The sequence below is a fragment of the Strigops habroptila genome, chromosome 5 (genome assembly GCF_004027225.2).
Source record: "Strigops habroptila isolate Jane chromosome 5, bStrHab1.2.pri, whole genome shotgun sequence".
NCBI classification, from domain to species: Eukaryota; Metazoa; Chordata; class Aves; order Psittaciformes; family Psittacidae; genus Strigops; species Strigops habroptila.
The window spans coordinates 5,759,194-5,776,045 of record NC_044281.2 but is presented as its reverse complement, the minus strand read 5'-3'; the positions used below and the strand labels follow the sequence as shown (position 1 = coordinate 5,776,045).

Sequence of the window (16,852 nt, the reverse complement as noted above, 5' to 3'; positions counted from 1 at the left end):
CTGGAGAACATTCAGCAGCCCATGGGCAGCATCTGCCTGTATTGGCTGTGTGATTGTCTGCTAGTTTCTCAAGGGACATGCAGAAAAGATCTGAAGGGAATCAAAGCTGAGTCTCTGTTGGTGTTTATGAACTACAGATCAAGTCTCAAAGCCTCTGTTAGTCTGAGCAAAATCTAGAGGCCTTTCTCCTACCTCTATCGGCTGATGTCTCCTGCATGTGTGAAGTTGCCCATGGAGAAGAACTTTTCGGTAGCCTTTTGGTTTTGCCGAAGACATGCTGCAAGAGCTAGGGGAAAAAAAAGGAACATGTTGCTTTGAATTTAGTTTGGATTTCTTTTATCTGGAGGGACTGTTAACTTTCATCTGTCATCTGAATGTGCAGGAAACACGGGATCAGGAAGAGCTCCTCAGTGCTATTTAGATGCTCTTTAGATGGTTTTCAGCATGTCATGATGCTGGGTGATTTACATTTGAAATGAAAACTCATCTTGTAATTATCAATGTTTCACTCATAAAGAGAAATGATTGTTCTCCCAGTTGTCTGGGAACAGAGCTGACTCCTGATTGCAGGGAGTGAGAGGAGGCTGAAAATAGGCATCTACCAGAAGCTCTTTAATTTCCTCTTCTCTTAAATAGCACATATCTGTTTGCTGTGTAGATCTAATTGGATACAACCCCCTCCCTCTGCCCGAAGGTGCTTGGCATCTACTACTTGCTGGTAGTAGAGTCAAAGTTGAGTCCTTAAATTGTGAGGGATCTTTCTCTGTGTTGCCCCCTCTCAAGTTGGAAGACGTTTTGTATTCTGGAGGGATTAACTGTAAGGTTTTTCCTTTCAAGAAGGGTGTATGTGCCCAGATGCTTTCTCTTTCTGCTCTGCAAGCCCTCTCTAAAAGTCTTCTCAAACTTCTTCAGCCTGGGTCATTGGTGGGATGCTTTGCTCTTTCAAGAGGGTGGTGTTGTCAGTCTGTGTGGCCGTGCCTGTTGTTTCCTTAGCATAGATGAGACAGTAACTTTCCGTTTGGAATATGCCAATAGCAGAAGTGTCTCTTGGGTTCAGGAATTTGACCTCTTAAGTCTTCTGCAAAGTATTGGATTTTGGGTTCAATTCCACTTGGTCTTCACAAATCCAGTGGTGTTTCCACTAACGCAACCTGATGCTTCAGTTCTAGTCTCCAGCGTGAAGAGAACGTGGTGAAAACCGCAGACCTCCTCAGCAACTCGGAACTCTTCAGGTCTGAGGATGTAAATTTGGTTCTACTGCTTAAATCTACCCAAAGCTGAGGGTTCCCAAGAATGGTCTTTTCAACCCCTGCCCAAAAGGAAAATACCCCTTCCTTCTCCTTTTGTGTACACTACCCTCTTAGCACTAGGCAGGTGGTACCCACGGAGATGCATTGCCTGGGAGGGGGACAACACTGCTCAGACTTGCATTTCCTTCTGCCAGCCTGTCCTCCCCAGAGACCCTCCCTTCTCCCCATTCCCATCCTGCCCATCCCAGTTTCTAACTGCCACCCCAGTTCCTGTCTCTGGGTTGAGCACTCTCAACCCAAACCTGCCTCTGACACAGAAAGTGGAGGAAGCCAATTTTGCTGTAACGTGAATCTACTAGAGTGTGTAATGTATCTGTGTAGAGAGAGGAGAAATATTTACCAGTTTCAATAGAGACTTAATGAGTCAGGATTCAGAGAGGTGGAATAGCAAACATCTCTGTTCTCTGGATGCTGCAAGGCAAAGCCAGAGCTCTGCAGAGAAACTTTCATTTCTTTAAACAATTGTAATAGCATTAATACAATCCTGCTGGCAGCATTTCCTAGTAGCTACTCTAAAAGGAGTATCTTGAAGCCCCACAGTGAGTTGAATAGTTAAAATGACTGTTGGACTGGCTACAACACTGTGGCTTGGCAGTTAGGAAGCATTTTTACATCTTCAGGTTCTGGTGGAATATTAACGGGTCCCAGCACACAAGAGGCAGATGCTTACTTTTCTAGGGGTGAAGTTGAAAGCTAAATGTTACCCAAACTACTGCAGCAAGTTGGTGGTGAAGCATGCTGGAAAACAATCCTAGAATGGTTTGAGTTGGAAGGGACTTTAAAGCTCATGCAGTTCCAACCCCCTGCCACGTGCAGGGACACCTTCCACTAGACCAGGTTGCTCCAAGCCCCTTGAGGCTCCAAATGCTAAGTTCTTCCCATGTAAGTGGTTTAAGCAATCTCACTACCACAACAGCAGCACAACTGATTGCAGAGAAACCACTGTAGAAGCAGGTCAGACAGTGTATGGAAAAGTTTCCTGCTTGATCTGAGGCAGCATGGTCTTGACTGTGGTTGCAGGAAAGTTGGGCATAGCTCAGCAGACTCTGTTCTTGAGAACCTCCAGCTCAGTTTGAATCCTTCACGTTATGGTGCTCTGGCATGGCTGCAGCCACAGGAGAATATTACCAGCCTTCCCATGGCACAGACAGCAGTTGAGGAGAACTGGGAAGCAGAAAGGGCAGACCCTGCTAGAGATGAGCTTGTCCAAGAGGCAGGAAAGAGTGTCTTCAGCTGCAGTGAACAGGGAGAATGGATGTACAGAAGGAGGCTCTGGCTTTTGACTGGGCGAAGTTTCAGTCGGTGTTTTTGATCGTGTTCCCAATGCTGAAATCCAAGTTGGCAGGTAAAAAATGCCCACCCCTTTTATTGGAATTGGCACCTATCTCCACCTCTCTCAAAGCAGTGCTTGGGAGGGCTGGCACACAGGTGGTGTGGCACTAGCCTGTGATGTGGCCTCAGCGATGTTCCTGTTTGGCCCTGTGTCTACTTGTCACCCTCCAGGCACGGCTTGTTCCTGGCAGAGTCTCTGTGCTCATACGCAGCTCTGCCAACTGGGACACAAACTTTTTCCTGGGATGTGCCATGGCTCATCACGTTCCCTTTCTAGGATCTTGCAGCAACGATGAGAAATGAATCCAATGACCATCAGGGCCCACAACTGGGCAGTGGTTTCTTTTGTGACTTGGAAGTGCATTGCCTTTATGGGTCTCTGTCCTCAAATACTTGCAGTGTGACTGATACTGACCCCGCTCCTGCCACCCAAGGAAGGAGTCCAGTTCCCCCGGTGTGCAACCTTGTGATCAACTGCCATCCTCCAACCTGACAACTTACAAGCAGGAGCCACTTTATCCTCTTCCTTATTAAATCTGACCCCTGGTACTTTGCACGCCTCCCATGTCTTTCCTTGAGCGCGTATCATTTGGGAGGTTCTTAAAATGCCACATCATTCAAGTGGCACTGTGATTTGAAGGTTAATGGAGGACATTCACACATGGGATCTTCAAAGTGACAATGCTTAGGCACATTTCTGCCTTGTGAACAGTTAGAAATGGGTGACCTTGTTTTGAAGGCAGCAGTTTCCCTCCCAATTCCTAGGGACAGCCTTTAAGCACTTAAAACCCAAGTGCATCTCAGCCTTACTAGAAGTGTTTCAGTGGCTCTGCTGTGGGGTAGTTGTGGTAGAGTCATGAGATACGTTGCCTGTATCTGAAAAGCAAGACCTGCAAGTGCTGAGTGCCATGTGTTGGAGAAGGTATAGTGACCACCTCACCCCACTGCAGTCTGGTGCTGGGGAATGGTCCCCTCCTCAGGGAACACCAGCTTGTAAGTGCTTCCAGTCACTGCCGAGACACAAATGTGCCGGGTCTGGTGCTAAGGAAAGAGTTGACTCACCACATAGGAAACTACGGGCTAAAAAGTGAACAAAACAACTAGATTCCGCTTTTGGGTATGGAGATAGCAGGAATTTGGTGTTCCCTTTTAGTCGCAGTGCTGGGAAAAAGGCACTGCAGCACATCTCTTATCAGAGAGCTACTGCCAAAGGGAGGAAAGCTGACAGCAAATATTTACTCTCAGATCAATTGTGTTTAAAGTGCAATGTTTGTAGCAGAGCTTGGACACAGGTCAGGTGTAAGGATCAAGGCTGCATTTATATAAAGACAGAGGAATATGCACTGGAAATCCTTGCTTAGAAAGGGAAAAGACCAGAGGGTTCGGAAAGACACACTATGAGGAGCTTCATCTTCGTCCTCACACTGGGCATTTTCTCATGTTCAGGTAAGTTGCTCAGAATGGAGCAGTGTCTTCTTTCTTACAGTGGTTTAGGAAGACCACAGTGAATCTCTAATGGAACTGTGCCTCCATCTCAGGATTTCCAGTGTACGACTATGATCTCCCTGTCACAGAAGAGGCTCTCAACGCTTCCATTGCAAGGATCAATTCTCAGTCATGGGGGACAAACCTGTATGGTGTTGTCAGGAGCCATGTCACCAGAGTAAGTGCACAGACAACCAACATTCCTTTACCTGAAATATGCTTTGCTCTGATGGAAAACCCTTTTTCACCTAATCCCGAACCCCCAAATTTAGTTGGAGTTTTCTGATGCTGCTTGGAAGAGAGTGGGTTTGGGGCATTATCTGAAATGACGGCTTTAGGAATTGAAATGTTCCTTGTATGTTGGTTTGTAATTAAAAGTACTTACCAAGTTCCAATTTCCCACCCCTGGAATAGAAATCTTTGGGGGTTGTCTTGTAAGATTTTCTTCCAAACTGGTGATTTTTAGATACCTCAAGCTAATTGCTTTGCCTGGGCAAACCAGGTTGCTGCATAGTAGTAACTCATACTACAAAATAACTACATAGCACCCTGGTTTGTCTGAAGGTCTCAGCTGAATGTTCACACTGTGAATTAAATGCCACCACAAACACATTCATGATTCTTTCTTCAATCTTTATTTATATCATCTGTCTCTATGCACCAATTCTGGTTTCAATCTCTTAGTGTCTAAATACAGGCAGGAAACTCTTTATTTTAATCTGCATTGCTAAGAATGATGTTGGATACCCAGAGAGTTAAGGAGTAACATGCTCTAACCATTCTGTTTCTATAGATGGCATGTATCAAGTCTTCTGCAAGAATGAATGACAAGATGACTTTGGGATTGATCTAGTTTGGAAAAGAAAAGTACTTGAAAGCAGTGGGGATTTGTTGTTGGTTGGGGTTTGGGTTTTGGTGGGGAGTGGGGTGAGTCTCCCATCTTGAGCTAAAGCATTGCTTAGACTGCCCATGAGGCACCTGAACAAACAGTGGAAGACTGTATTAATTGCATTAATTTAATTGCCTTCAGTCGTGGGATTTACTTTCCAAGCCTATTTACTGTCACAATAGGCTTCCCAGCAGTCTACATATTCAAAGCAGAGCTGTTAGCACCCTGGTTCCCACAGAAGATGGGGTAGCACCCAGGGGTAATGGAATGCTTATCTACCTTTGGCAGTCCCCCCAGCTGGCTCTGAGCAGTAGGAGGATCCTGCAGTGACTGTGGGGATTCAGGTGAGACCCCCATGGGAAGCTGTTCTGTGTTGCTGACTAAGAGCACAATTCCTAAGCACAATAAACCAGACTTTCTCACACAGAGTAATCTGCTCTAAATTGGGTACTGAGCCATAGTGCCCTTATGTCGAATTCTGCTTGACAAAGAAGCAAGGTTGCCATGTAGCAGGCATAGAGGAATGACAGGCACTAATTATATATTGTCTTGACCTTGCTTTGACCAGGTTGACATGTGGAACAGTGATGCCTATAGACTAGAGCTGCAGTTCAGCATCCGTGAGACTGTGTGCACGAAAGCCTCAGGGAGAGACCCCTTCACATGTGACTTCAAAATTGGGCCTTTTGTGGTAAGTGCTTGTGGTGTGAATGTGAAACCCGAAATTGATGCAGGGTAAAGGACTTGGGGGTGTTGGGGGATGAGAAGCTCCCAATGACCTGGCAGGACATGGATGGTTTCTGGGCTGCACCCCCAGAGCATGAGCAGCAGGTCAAGGAGGGGATTCTCCCCCTCTGCTGTGCTCTGGGGAGACCCCCCCTGCAGTCCTGATCCAGCTCTGGGGCAACAGCACAAGAGGGACGTGGAGCTGCTGGGGCGAGGCCAGAGGAGGCCCCGGAGCTGCTGCGAGGGCTGGAGCAGCTCTGCTCTGGAGCCAGGCTGAGAGAGCTGGGCTGGGGCAGCCTGGAGAAGAGAAGGCTCCTGAAGGGGAGACCTTAGAGCAGCTCCAGTGCCTAAAGGGGCTCCAGGAAACCTGGAGAGGGGCTTTGGACAGGGGCCTGTAGGGACAGGCCAAGGGGAATGGCTTGAACCTGCCAGAGGGGAGATTGAGATGGGCTCTTAGGCAGAAGCTCTTCCCTGTGAGGGTGCTGAGGCGCTGGCACAGACTTTTCCCAGAGAAGCTGTGGCTGCCCCATCCCTGGCAGTGTTCAAGGCCAGGTTGGACACAGGGGCTTGGAGCAACCTGCTCTAGTGGAAGGTGTCCCTGCCCGTGGCAGGGGGCTGGAACTGGAGGAACTTTAAGGTCCCTTCCAGCCCAAAACCACTCTGATTCTATGATGATTCTGTGACAGGTTGAAACAGTCTTTTTCCTCTGTGAATGTCTGTAAACTTACCTGTTTTTCTTGGGCACAGTGGTTAGGGAAGAGGAGGGATTCTGGGAAGACACTGGACAGATGCTGCAAAGGCTTTCCTCATAGCTCATGAGTCATGCTACTACCTCAGGAAGTAGTTTACTCCATGAAGAGGGGGGCAAACATCTCTTTGAGTATTGCTGCTCTGGAGCTAAGCAGCTTGTGTGTGCGTGTAAGGTGGGATAACATGAAACTGATGGTTGTTGCCAGGTTTTCTTTAATGGTGCAAGGGTTGGCTGCTGTGAAGTTATCACTATATCCTGAACAGACACTGTCCTTCTTTTCTTCTTGGGGAAATACAGTATGAAAGATAGTGTGAGGACCTCCTTCTCTTCCAAACTTGGGTGCAGGTTTTGCTGGAGCTTCTGTCAAATGGTAGAGACAACTTCTTTAGAGGTCGTTTAGTTTGTAGAGCTGGAGCTGCCATCAGCGTAGCCCTGACAGCCCTTCTGCTTGTGCTTGGTGATGCCAGAGCCATGAGAAGGAGTTAGAGATTTTTTTCTTCCTCAAGCAGGCTGAAGGCTTCATACAGCTGACATGTAATTGTGGAGCAGTACCTTGGGTGTAGTCATGTGCTGCCAGAATATATTTACCTGGCCACAGTCTGCTCTGATAATGTGAGAGGTGTATGATCTTCCTCTTGGAATGTAATCCCTGTACAAGTTCCCACCCCCAGTGAAGGCCCCATGAGAGGGTTTGTCCTGTGAATTTGCTCTGTTTTGATCTGTTACAGCCAACCACTTTCTGCAGAAGTGTTGTGGAAGTCTCTGGTGAGCTCATCTCCAGCATTGTCGTGCAGTGCCATCGAGGCACATCCAGCTCTGAATCACTGAGCAGTGAGGAGGTAAGGGAGGGGAAAACTCAGGTTTGCTGCTTGGGGGAGCAAAAATTCTGCTCTTCCTCTTCAGAGGAGGTCAGGTGTAGCTGTATGAACTGCAGCTCCTGCTGCAGCTGGAGGTTTTGATCAGAAGACTCAATGTGGTTTGAAACCCAGCTGTCTCCTGTAGTGCTTCACTTGCCATCAGCAGAGAGGTTTGACCTTGCCTGATGAATGCCTGTGGAGAGCGTGAATCTCAGCAGCAGTCTGGCACATCCATCAGCTCCAACACTCCTTCACTGACACAATGCCTGGAGAAAAGTGATTGACACATTCTAGACAGAAACAAATACCACTGGCTCCGGCTCTGTTACCAGAGCCAGCTCCCAGCTGAGCATGTAATCACGGTACAGCCGAAGAACATTTGCTCCACTGAGATTTGTGTGCCCTTTTTGAGCTCTTATTTGGGTTTTAAGGTGTGATTAAATGCCAACCCAACCTGTGAACTCCTCTGAGCTGTTTTTACATCATGCTTGTGTCCACTTTCTCTGTGAACTGACACATGAACCTGGGTGCCTGCAGTTACAGCACAGCTCTGCAGCGGGTATTGTCCTTGAGGATTGTATGCAGGGAACCAGGATACTTTTACAAGCAATGTGCCTTGGACAAGAGGATATGGACAGCCTTTATTTTGGGGAAGTGCAAATGACTGCATGAATAACTTGCAGCAAATGGGATTCTGTGTCACCTTCCCTTGCTTTGAATTGCCAAACTGGCTTCTCATTTAGTTTTATTTTTACATCGTTGTTGTTCAGGCTCTCTATTCACAACCAGCTAGTGAATGCACCACGGGAAGCCTTGCTTTGCAGAGCAGAAAGGCTTCATGTGAAGTACTGAAATATGTAACATAGTTTTGGATGCTCAGTCTGTCCTCTGTGGGTTAAGCATAACTCTTGTTTAATAGGGCACTCGGTATAAACACTTGCTTTTACAAGCAGACATCTTCCTGCAAGTCATCTTTAACTATCACTTAAGATTCAGTCCTGCTGCCAATATTCCTGCTGGGGAATATATTTCCTGCAATGTTAATAAGGAATAAATGCCAAAGGGAATTATTGCACATAAAAAGGAAAATAATTCTTTCTGCAAAGGCCTGCAGCGAATGCACTGTAGCTCTTGCTCTAGAGCTGTAACTCATCGTGGCTGAGATGATGTGGTATAGCTCCTGTAGGCTGGTGGCATCCAAATATGAGAAGGAATTGTGACTGGCTGAGGCTGGGCTCATTTTACTTGGGTAGAGACCAACAAAAGGAGAGTATAGAGAGCTTTTAAAGGAGTAATTTGGGCTAAATGAGTCACAAAGGTGCCCTGTGTGACTGCAGCAGACTAACTCTGCTCTGCAGGCTCTGCTGTCCTGGCTGGAGAAGGTCAGGTAAGGTATGCAGTACAAAAGATTTTGGCTGCCTGCAGACTTCCTTAGCAACATCAGTGCTTTGCAATAGTATCAGCAATAATCTTGTTTTCAGAGAATGAAGTTTGGGGTGACTTCAGTGATCACACAGTACCTGGGGAAATGGAGGAGAGGGAAACTTCTGATAAGGTTTTTAAAGAAACATCTTTTGTTTGCAGTTTATGTACATGCCCATAACGAACCCCAACAGGCGAGGGAGCAGTCACAGAGAAGGTAAGCCATTTCTGCCATGCTGGACTAACACATGTTTGCCTTTTGCATCATCTGCTTGGACCACTGAAGGTCATCTCTCTGAGGGACAAGAAAAGATGGAAGGCAGCAGTTTGCTCTTAGCCAGCTGCTTTTTCCATTGCAGAGGGGTGTCTCATTGAGAAAGGGCTGAGGGCAGTGGGTGTGAAGCAGGGCAATGCTGAGGCTTGTGTACTCTGTATAAGTGTTTTCTGGATTGCCAGATTTGTGCTCTTGTAGCTGGGCTGCATCCCCAGCAGCATGAGCATCAGGATGAGGGATGTGATCCTGCCTCTCTGCTCTGGTGAGACCCCACTTGCAGCACTGTGTGCAGTGCTGGGGTCCTCAACATAAGAAGGACATGGAGCTGTTGGAGCAAGTCCAGAGGAGGCCACGAGGGCAAGCAGGGGCTGGAGCAGCTCCCGTATGGAGACAGGCTGAGAACATTGGAGCTGTTGAGCCTGGAGAAGAGAAGCTGCGTGGAGACCTCAGAGCAGCTTCCAGTGTCTGAAGGGGGCTACAATGATGCTGGAGAGGGGCTCTTCATCAGGGGCTGTAGCGATAGGTCAAGGGGTGATGGGTTCAAACTGAAACAGGGGAAGTTCAGGTTAGATCTAAGGCAGAAGCTCTTCCCTGTGAGGGTGCTGAGGCGCTGGCACAGACTTTTCCCAGAGAAGCTGTGGCTGCCCCATCCCTGGCAGTGTTCAAGGCCAGGTTGGACACAGGGGCTTGGAGCAACCTGCTCTAGTGGAAGGTGTCCCTGCCTGTGGCAGGGGGTTGGAACTGGATGAGCCTTAAGGTCCCTTCCAACACAAACCATTCTATGATTCTGTAATGAGTACTCCTGTGCATCCTTGAGGTTGTTTTGGTGTTATGTGGTTTGCTGACTGAATGCATCTTTGAAAGTATACAATGCTCATGTATGTCTCCATGTTCTTTTTTTCCAAGACATATTTGCTCCTGAAGCCTTCCCTTCAAGAGGAAGAGGCAGCAGCTATGGCGACTGGCATAAACCCAGCTACTTCAGCTCTGACAAGATGGAATAATACCCTTTGGGTGAGTAAAATTCAAAGTGTAGCTTCTACGCAGTTTTTGCAGCAGGGTGGGCAAGTGACTGCTCAGGATAAAGGACCTCTTTGAGAATGTGGTTCTTGGCTGTGAACATGTTAAAAGCTATTTAACCCTAAGCGTTTGTAGGACTTGCTTATGGGGAAACTGAGTGCCACAAACAGCACTACCGGCACCATGGATGGGGTGCAATCTCCAGTGCCTGTGGACTGCCCTGGCTGTGTATTGGCAAAGAGGTGTTGGGTGCCCCAGTCCTTCAGCAAGTCACCCACTACCTTGTGCTGATGCTCTGGCTCCTTGTGTCTATTCATACTGCAAACTCTTGGGTGAACGGCCATGTCTTTGTGCTGAATGTAATGCAACAGGGCCCCAAGGCCACACAGTTCAGCAAACAAATATAGAATGTGTAATATGGTATCTGGGAGAACCAAGGTGAGGTTTACTCAGGGCAAGTGTTTGTTGCGGAGAAGCTGTGAAGGAGATGTTTGAGTTAATGAGAATGATAATAAAAGGCATTCATACTTCATTGGAGCTGGCAAGGTCTATCCTACACAAACCATCTTTGCTGTCCTACTTCTGAGGCTTTAGGTGGGAACAGCTCTAATTGGCGCTGATATTTCACCTGCTGTCTAATGGAGTTAATCTAAAGGGAAGTGGCTTTGAAAGAGCTTTAGGAACCCAGAATGGAGGATGTTCTTTGGCATGCTAACCAGTTCTAAAGCAGCTGGGAAAGGAAGAGGAAATCACTTAGCACTATGTCTTTGTGATTAGAAGGGTTTGCACACAGACTTCAGTACATCTCATTAGCAGGTCTCTGTCCTTGTAGAGAGTGCCAGAACTGACTGCTCCATGTGTGTGGAGCTCAATTCAGGCCTGCTGCATTGGGAACACGACAGCCTTAGATGACTCACCAGAAACTAACACACGTTACTCATAAGCACATCCGTGGTAAATCTGTATGTGCTGAAGGAGATGTAACCCCTACTCTACTTGAATTTAGATATGAAAGGAAAACCCAGTCATTCTGCTAAGGCACATCTTTGTAAAAAGCATTTATTTAAATCCATATGCTATTTTAGTTTATCTAAAGGAGATAGGCTGTTTTAATCACTGCCTTTCCTCTCATAGGAACCTCTTAGTTCCCTAAATGTATTTGAGCTTCCTTGAGCATATTGCAGTGGCATTCTGGTGTGCAGTCTATGTCTTTCTGGGTACCTTTCATCTAAGGAGATGGTGTGGAAAGACTGAGGCTTACTGATGAGTAGCCTCTCTCAGTCTGGCTCAGTGAATTTGGGTTGAATTCTCTTCAGCTGGTCTTCCAGAAGAGTTGTGGGCAAGGAGATCCATGTGCTCTGAATGGGGAGACATCCTTTTCTTGGCATTTGGAAAATGCCAGGTGTCTTAAATGAGTTCTGTGGCTCTCAATTGGAGCTGTCCCCCTTAAGCAGCAATCACAGATGTTTTGTGTTCCTGTATCTAATGTCTAACAAATTGCTACACTAGAAGTGAGCTGTCAAATCTTCTGGAAGGAGAACAACAAGGAAACAAATGGGGAGGGATTTATGGTTCTTGAAATCCTGTGCAGGAGTTGGGCTTGATGATCCTTATGTGTCCCTTCCAACTCAAGATATTGTATGATTTTAATAGTTTCTGCTTGCTCTTGAAAATAGGTTGTAAGTGTCGTTGATGGAGCTGTGTTTCATACCTGTGTCCTAGGTTTTGGCCATCTTAGAGGCAGATACAGCAGGAGATTAAGGCTGAATTTCAAACCCCCTCAAAACTTCCTTTTTCTCTTGATTTTATCGATTTGACTTCTTATTAGCTGTGAAGTCTGGAGAGAAGTCTTATTTCCCAGTTTCACTTGTATTCAGAATTAGAGGGTTTCATCCATAGCTTTAATTTGGAGCCACACATATCCAAATGGTTTCATATTATTCCTGGCTTTTTCCCCTCTCTTTTGGCACCTGTGGGATCATGGCTGGCATCATTACAAGCCGCACTGCGATGGCTGTGGTTGGTGGGACATGGAAAAAATATGCTGTGTTTTGAGATGGCAGGAGCTCAGCTTATCTGAGAGTATTTTGGCAGAGGCTGAGGAAGCAGCAGTTTAATAATAGGCAACTTTCATCTGTTATTCAAAGAACCTGTTACTGACAGGCAAAGCTAGACAAGTTCAGGTAAGTAATGAAATGTGAGTCTTTTGTGCAATAGTGTGGTAAGTGGCTGCTGCAAAAAGTACTAAGGCAAGTGACTGACAGGGGTTTTCATTCTGGGTTTTACATTTTCTAAACTAGATCTTCTTAGCTTTTTGGCTACAGGGATAATTTCATGGGAATCCTGTGCCTGAATCTATGCAAAAAGCTAGGCTAAAGTAGCTCTCCAGTGCTTTGTGGCTCTTTATTTATTAGAATATTAATATTCAAGAGGAAAAAAATCAGTGCAATTGTTATACAAAGAAGAACTTTTCCAAGTCTGCAGCCTCCAGACCCTGCTGGTGCCTGCAGGAGTTAGCAAACTGCATAGGAAAGAACCACATCAGTGATTAATGAGCTTACTTCAGTGACAAATCCTAATCAGATTTGCTGGATTTACTTCCTAGTGCATCCCTGGAACTGTAAAATTCACATGTCGTGCTGTGGGCCAACAAGTGGCTCAGGCACATCAGCGAGTGATAACAGGAGAGCCAGCTGCTGCACAACATCTGCTCACCCTAACAGCCTAGCCTTCAGCAAGTGTTAAGGTCATCAGTTAGCTTGGCCTGCCAGGTATGTGTAGAGTTTGTTGGAGCTGTGTCAGTCACCACAGTGTCAGCAAAGTATAAAGAGTGATAGGTTCCATTGGGTTGGAATCTGCTTGGTGGTGTTTGTGGCTCTGAATTGCTGAAGAAGTGGCTCCAACTCACCCAACACCTTGAACCCCAGAAAGCAAAGGAAAAGGGCCCCAATGCTCTGCTCTTCCAAAATCAACTGCCTAAGGCAGTTTATGTTCTTCAGGGTGGAGTCCAACCTATGAGTGCTGTAGGGAGTCTCACCAGCAGTGCTTCATTTCCTTGAACAGGAAAACTGAGAAGAAAGCTCCTGCCTTTGCTTGCAACATACATGGAGATGGTGAATGCCGATTTTCTCTTACTGTTGTTAATTGCACAAGGCAAGTGTCTTTAGCAGACCGCCAAATTCCATCTGCATCAAGCCAAGGGGCTGTGACAATGACTCTTTGGCTGAGTTCTCACCAAGGAGAGCCCAAGATGGTGGGAATGTGGTGAGGGCATTTGTTAGAAGTTGATTAGCAGCTTTGCAGAAGCAGAAGTGAATAGCTTGGCATCCTTGAACAGTAGTGGGTTTGTTTTCAGTGGAAGAATAGCATTACACCTCTTGTCACACCCAAGAAATCCAGGATCCAACCTTCAGAGTGAAATGGATGCTTGTTGGTCTGCCTTCTACAAAAATAATAATGGAGCAGGGTGTATAACCCTCCCGGGGCATGGAAAGAAGAGCTTTTATCCCCAGTGTCCTCATTAAGAAGCTGCTTATTTTAGTTCCAGTTTTGTATTCTCCTGGCTTCATATGTTCTGTCTTTGTCTTTTCCTCTCCATTCACCCACTCCACTTTCTGCAGTTCTCAGAAAGAAGCTTATTGCTTTCTGGGGGAAAAAAGTGAAGCATCAGAGAGAAGGAAAATCCCTGCAGAATGGGATCTGTTGCACAGTGCATGAGCTCCATATCCAATTGGCTTTGAGAGTGAAAGCTGGAGCAATTTATCACTTAGGCAACATGGAGGAAATGACAAGCTGCCTTGGAGCCTGTCTCTGATAGCTAAGTCCTTGGTGTCATCTGGCATCTGAAGCAGAGAAGACAGCCTTCTTTCATCTGTTCAGAGGTGAAGGACTGAAGCTGAAACAGACCCAGGCAGGACCTTTCCTGATGCTCAGGTCAGACTGTGGTGCAGGGATGAAGCAGGAGGTGTTACAGCAGAGAGGAGAGCTGCTGTGATAATCTCTTGTTGCTATTCTGAATGGCAGTGATTTTTGTCTTGCCCTCTGTCCACCTCTTCTGGATCTGTTTCGAAGGATTAGACCAACTGAGGAGATTGTTCCTGCTTCTAAAGGATGAAGAGGTTGCAGGATTTCTTAGACTTCCCTGCCTAATTGTGAGCCCCTTAATCTAGTTCCTGCAGAAAAGCAGCAGGACTTCACTGGAGGAACAGAAAGGGCTTTCACCTGTCTTCCAGCTTACTGATCAATGCTGCATTTTGCAAGCAATAGAAATGAGCTTGTCAAAAAATCACTGAGGTTGTGAAGGACATCTGGAAGCCCAGCACTGGTTCAAATAGGGCCAGGTTCATGAGGTTTGAATATCATAGACTGATTTGGGCTGGAAGGGACCTTAAAGCTCCTCCAGTTCCAACCCCTGCCACGGGCAGGGACACCTTCCACTAGAGCAGGTTGCTCCAAGCCCCTGTGTCCAACCTGGCCTTGAACACTGCCAGGGATGGGGCAGCCACAGCTTCTCTGGGAAAAGTCTGTGCCAGCGCCTCAGCACCCTCACAGGGAAGAGCTTCTGCCTAAGAGCTCATCTCAATCTCCCCTCTGGCAGGTTAAAGCCATTCCCCTTGTCCTGTCCCTCCAGGCCCTTGTCCAAAGCCCCTCTCCAGGTTTCCTGGAGCCCCTTTAGGCACTGGAGCTGCTCTAAGGTCTCCCTTCAGGAGCCTTCTCTTCTCCAGGCTGACCCAGCCCAGCTCTCTCAGCAAAAGATTTGTTCTTAAACTAAGCTGGAATTTCCCATATTCCCATTTGTTCCTGTTTTTTCTCATCTCTTTGTTCCCAGCACTGATTTGAGCAGCTGGTCCTGGTTCTTTGGCCTGCATCCCCCATCTCCAGGGCTGGGCAGGACCCAGGTGCTCCTGGACCAGCTGCTCTCAGAGGGTTGCTGTATCCATCATGTGTGGATGCTCCTTTGTGGCACAAATCTATCCCTAAAATGTTATTAACAAATGTGTCTTGCAGAAGAATGTCAGGTTGCCATGGTGACAAAGTTGCTGAAGATACAGTGCAGGCTACAGACTGCTGTAGGAGCAGTCACATGTTGCCTTAGAAAAACACATCCCAAATTTCTTCCCCATATTGTCGCTCTTAATTCAGATGCATTGCTCAGCAGACCATACATCAGCACGTAGCCTCAGCCAGCTCTGCTTTGAGACTTTGTGCCATGTGTTGATCTGTGTCCTGTGTTACTTACTTCCCTGTTGTGATTTTTGAATAGCAGTCTGGTTCTTTTTTTGCCTCTACAATAATGAACAGTTGAATTTCCTTTGTGCACATGTGAAGTGGTTTGTGGGTACACGTTTCTGTTGACATGTTCCTCCTGGTGTGAGTCTGATGCTAAACACGTTAATAAGCAGCTAATGGAGCTGGATGTGTTTTTTATCCAAGACCATGGATGTTTGGTTATTTCTGTCAAGTATGAGACATTCTGAGCTATGATGTTTCTCCCCCTCCCTTGTCTTAAAGTAGATTGGAGAATGAGAAGAATCGAGGTGCAAAGATCGAGCATGGGAAGAAAGAACCTGCTGCCATTTCCTTTCCTTGTCCATGACAAAACTATTCCATAATGACACGGAAGGCCTTCCCTAAACTCACTGCTGTGATGTCAAATGGCCAGTGGACGAGCTCGTGAGATGCTAAGTGCCCACACTTGGGAGTTGATAGCTGCCTTCTGATGCATGAGAGCTCAGTGGGAGGGCTCTCTCAGACACCTAGGTAACTGTGTCCAGTATGTGATGCACCATCCCATAATGATGCTATTAAAGGATCATTGTTCCATCTGTTTGTTCTGTGTTGCTCTCTGGTTGCTTGTAATCTTTAGTCAAACTGATAAACACGCTGTTCCTTTTGCTCTGGGATGCAACAGTGGACAAAGTGTCTTGCTACAAATCCAAGTTTTAGCCCACCAGCAATCTGGCTTTAATGGATACTTGGCTAATGTGGGGAGCTGAGGGAACCTGTGACAGTGATTGTACTACTTGTCGTGACAAGAGTGGTTAGAATTGCTCAAAGAATCAAGTGATATCAGCAAAAAGTGACGTTAGTAGAGATTTATTGATTCAACAGAATTCAATGGCAAGGTTCACCCTGCAACGTGCAGAAGGAAATGGTATGAGAACTGGTAATGATTTATACAGAATTGAACTAATGTGATGTGTACAGAAACTGGGGATATAAAGGAATAAGGGAGGTCCTCTGTTGAGTCACAAGGTTCAGAGTGGACCCTCTGGCTTTCTGAACTCCTGACTGGATCCAGTCATAGTCTCAGACTTGGTCAAAGGTTTATGCCTAGGGATAGGAGGTTATCTGTGTGTCCAGCAGCAGTCTAGGCTTCATTCACAGTTTTAAGGTGAATCATGAGATTTCTAACAACACTTGACTATTAAAGCTAATACACACACAGCTGCAATCAAATACCTAAACCAGCACACACACACAAAGATATAGATAAGTATATGTGCATATGTATGCATGTGAAAAAAAAATAGATGTAAAGAATCCTGTTAAAAATTTCCCTTGGGTGCAATGAAAGTACATCAGCTTTCTCAGCACTCCTCAATGGGCTCTTTGGTTATGGTGCACGCTGGCATTAGGGCCATGCACACCTAGTGTAGATGTGACCCCGCTGGACACACACAAGTCATCTGTAAATAGGCAACAGAAGCTGTTCCTACAGAAGCTGTCATGTATGTAGTGAGGGTACTGAAGAGGTGTTTTGTGTGTAGCTGGGACAACAGCAAA

The 16,852-nt window shown here is 46.4% G+C and overlaps 1 protein-coding gene across 3 annotated transcripts; it reads left to right on the top strand.

Moving 5' to 3' along the window:
- The first annotated feature begins 3,932 nt into the window (after nt 1–3,932).
- On the top strand, nt 3,933–16,317 carry SPP2 (secreted phosphoprotein 2). Of its 3 annotated transcripts, none has more exons than XM_030487654.1 (7): nt 3,933–4,088; nt 4,181–4,305; nt 5,585–5,707; nt 7,222–7,332; nt 8,935–8,989; nt 9,953–10,060; nt 15,581–16,317. In XM_030487654.1, the coding sequence occupies exons 1-6, from the start codon at nt 4,040–4,042 to the stop codon at nt 10,048–10,050; spliced, it is 561 nt and encodes a 186-aa protein (XP_030343514.1). In that variant the 5' UTR covers nt 3,933–4,039; the 3' UTR covers nt 10,051–10,060; nt 15,581–16,317. The 3 variants fall into 3 exon arrangements, with proteins under 3 accessions (XP_030343514.1, XP_030343516.1, XP_030343515.1); XM_030487656.1 differs by having other exon boundaries at nt 3,934–4,088; nt 15,666–16,317; XM_030487655.1 differs by having other exon boundaries at nt 3,934–4,088; nt 15,578–16,317.
- The last annotated feature ends 535 nt before the right edge of the window (nt 16,318–16,852 follow it).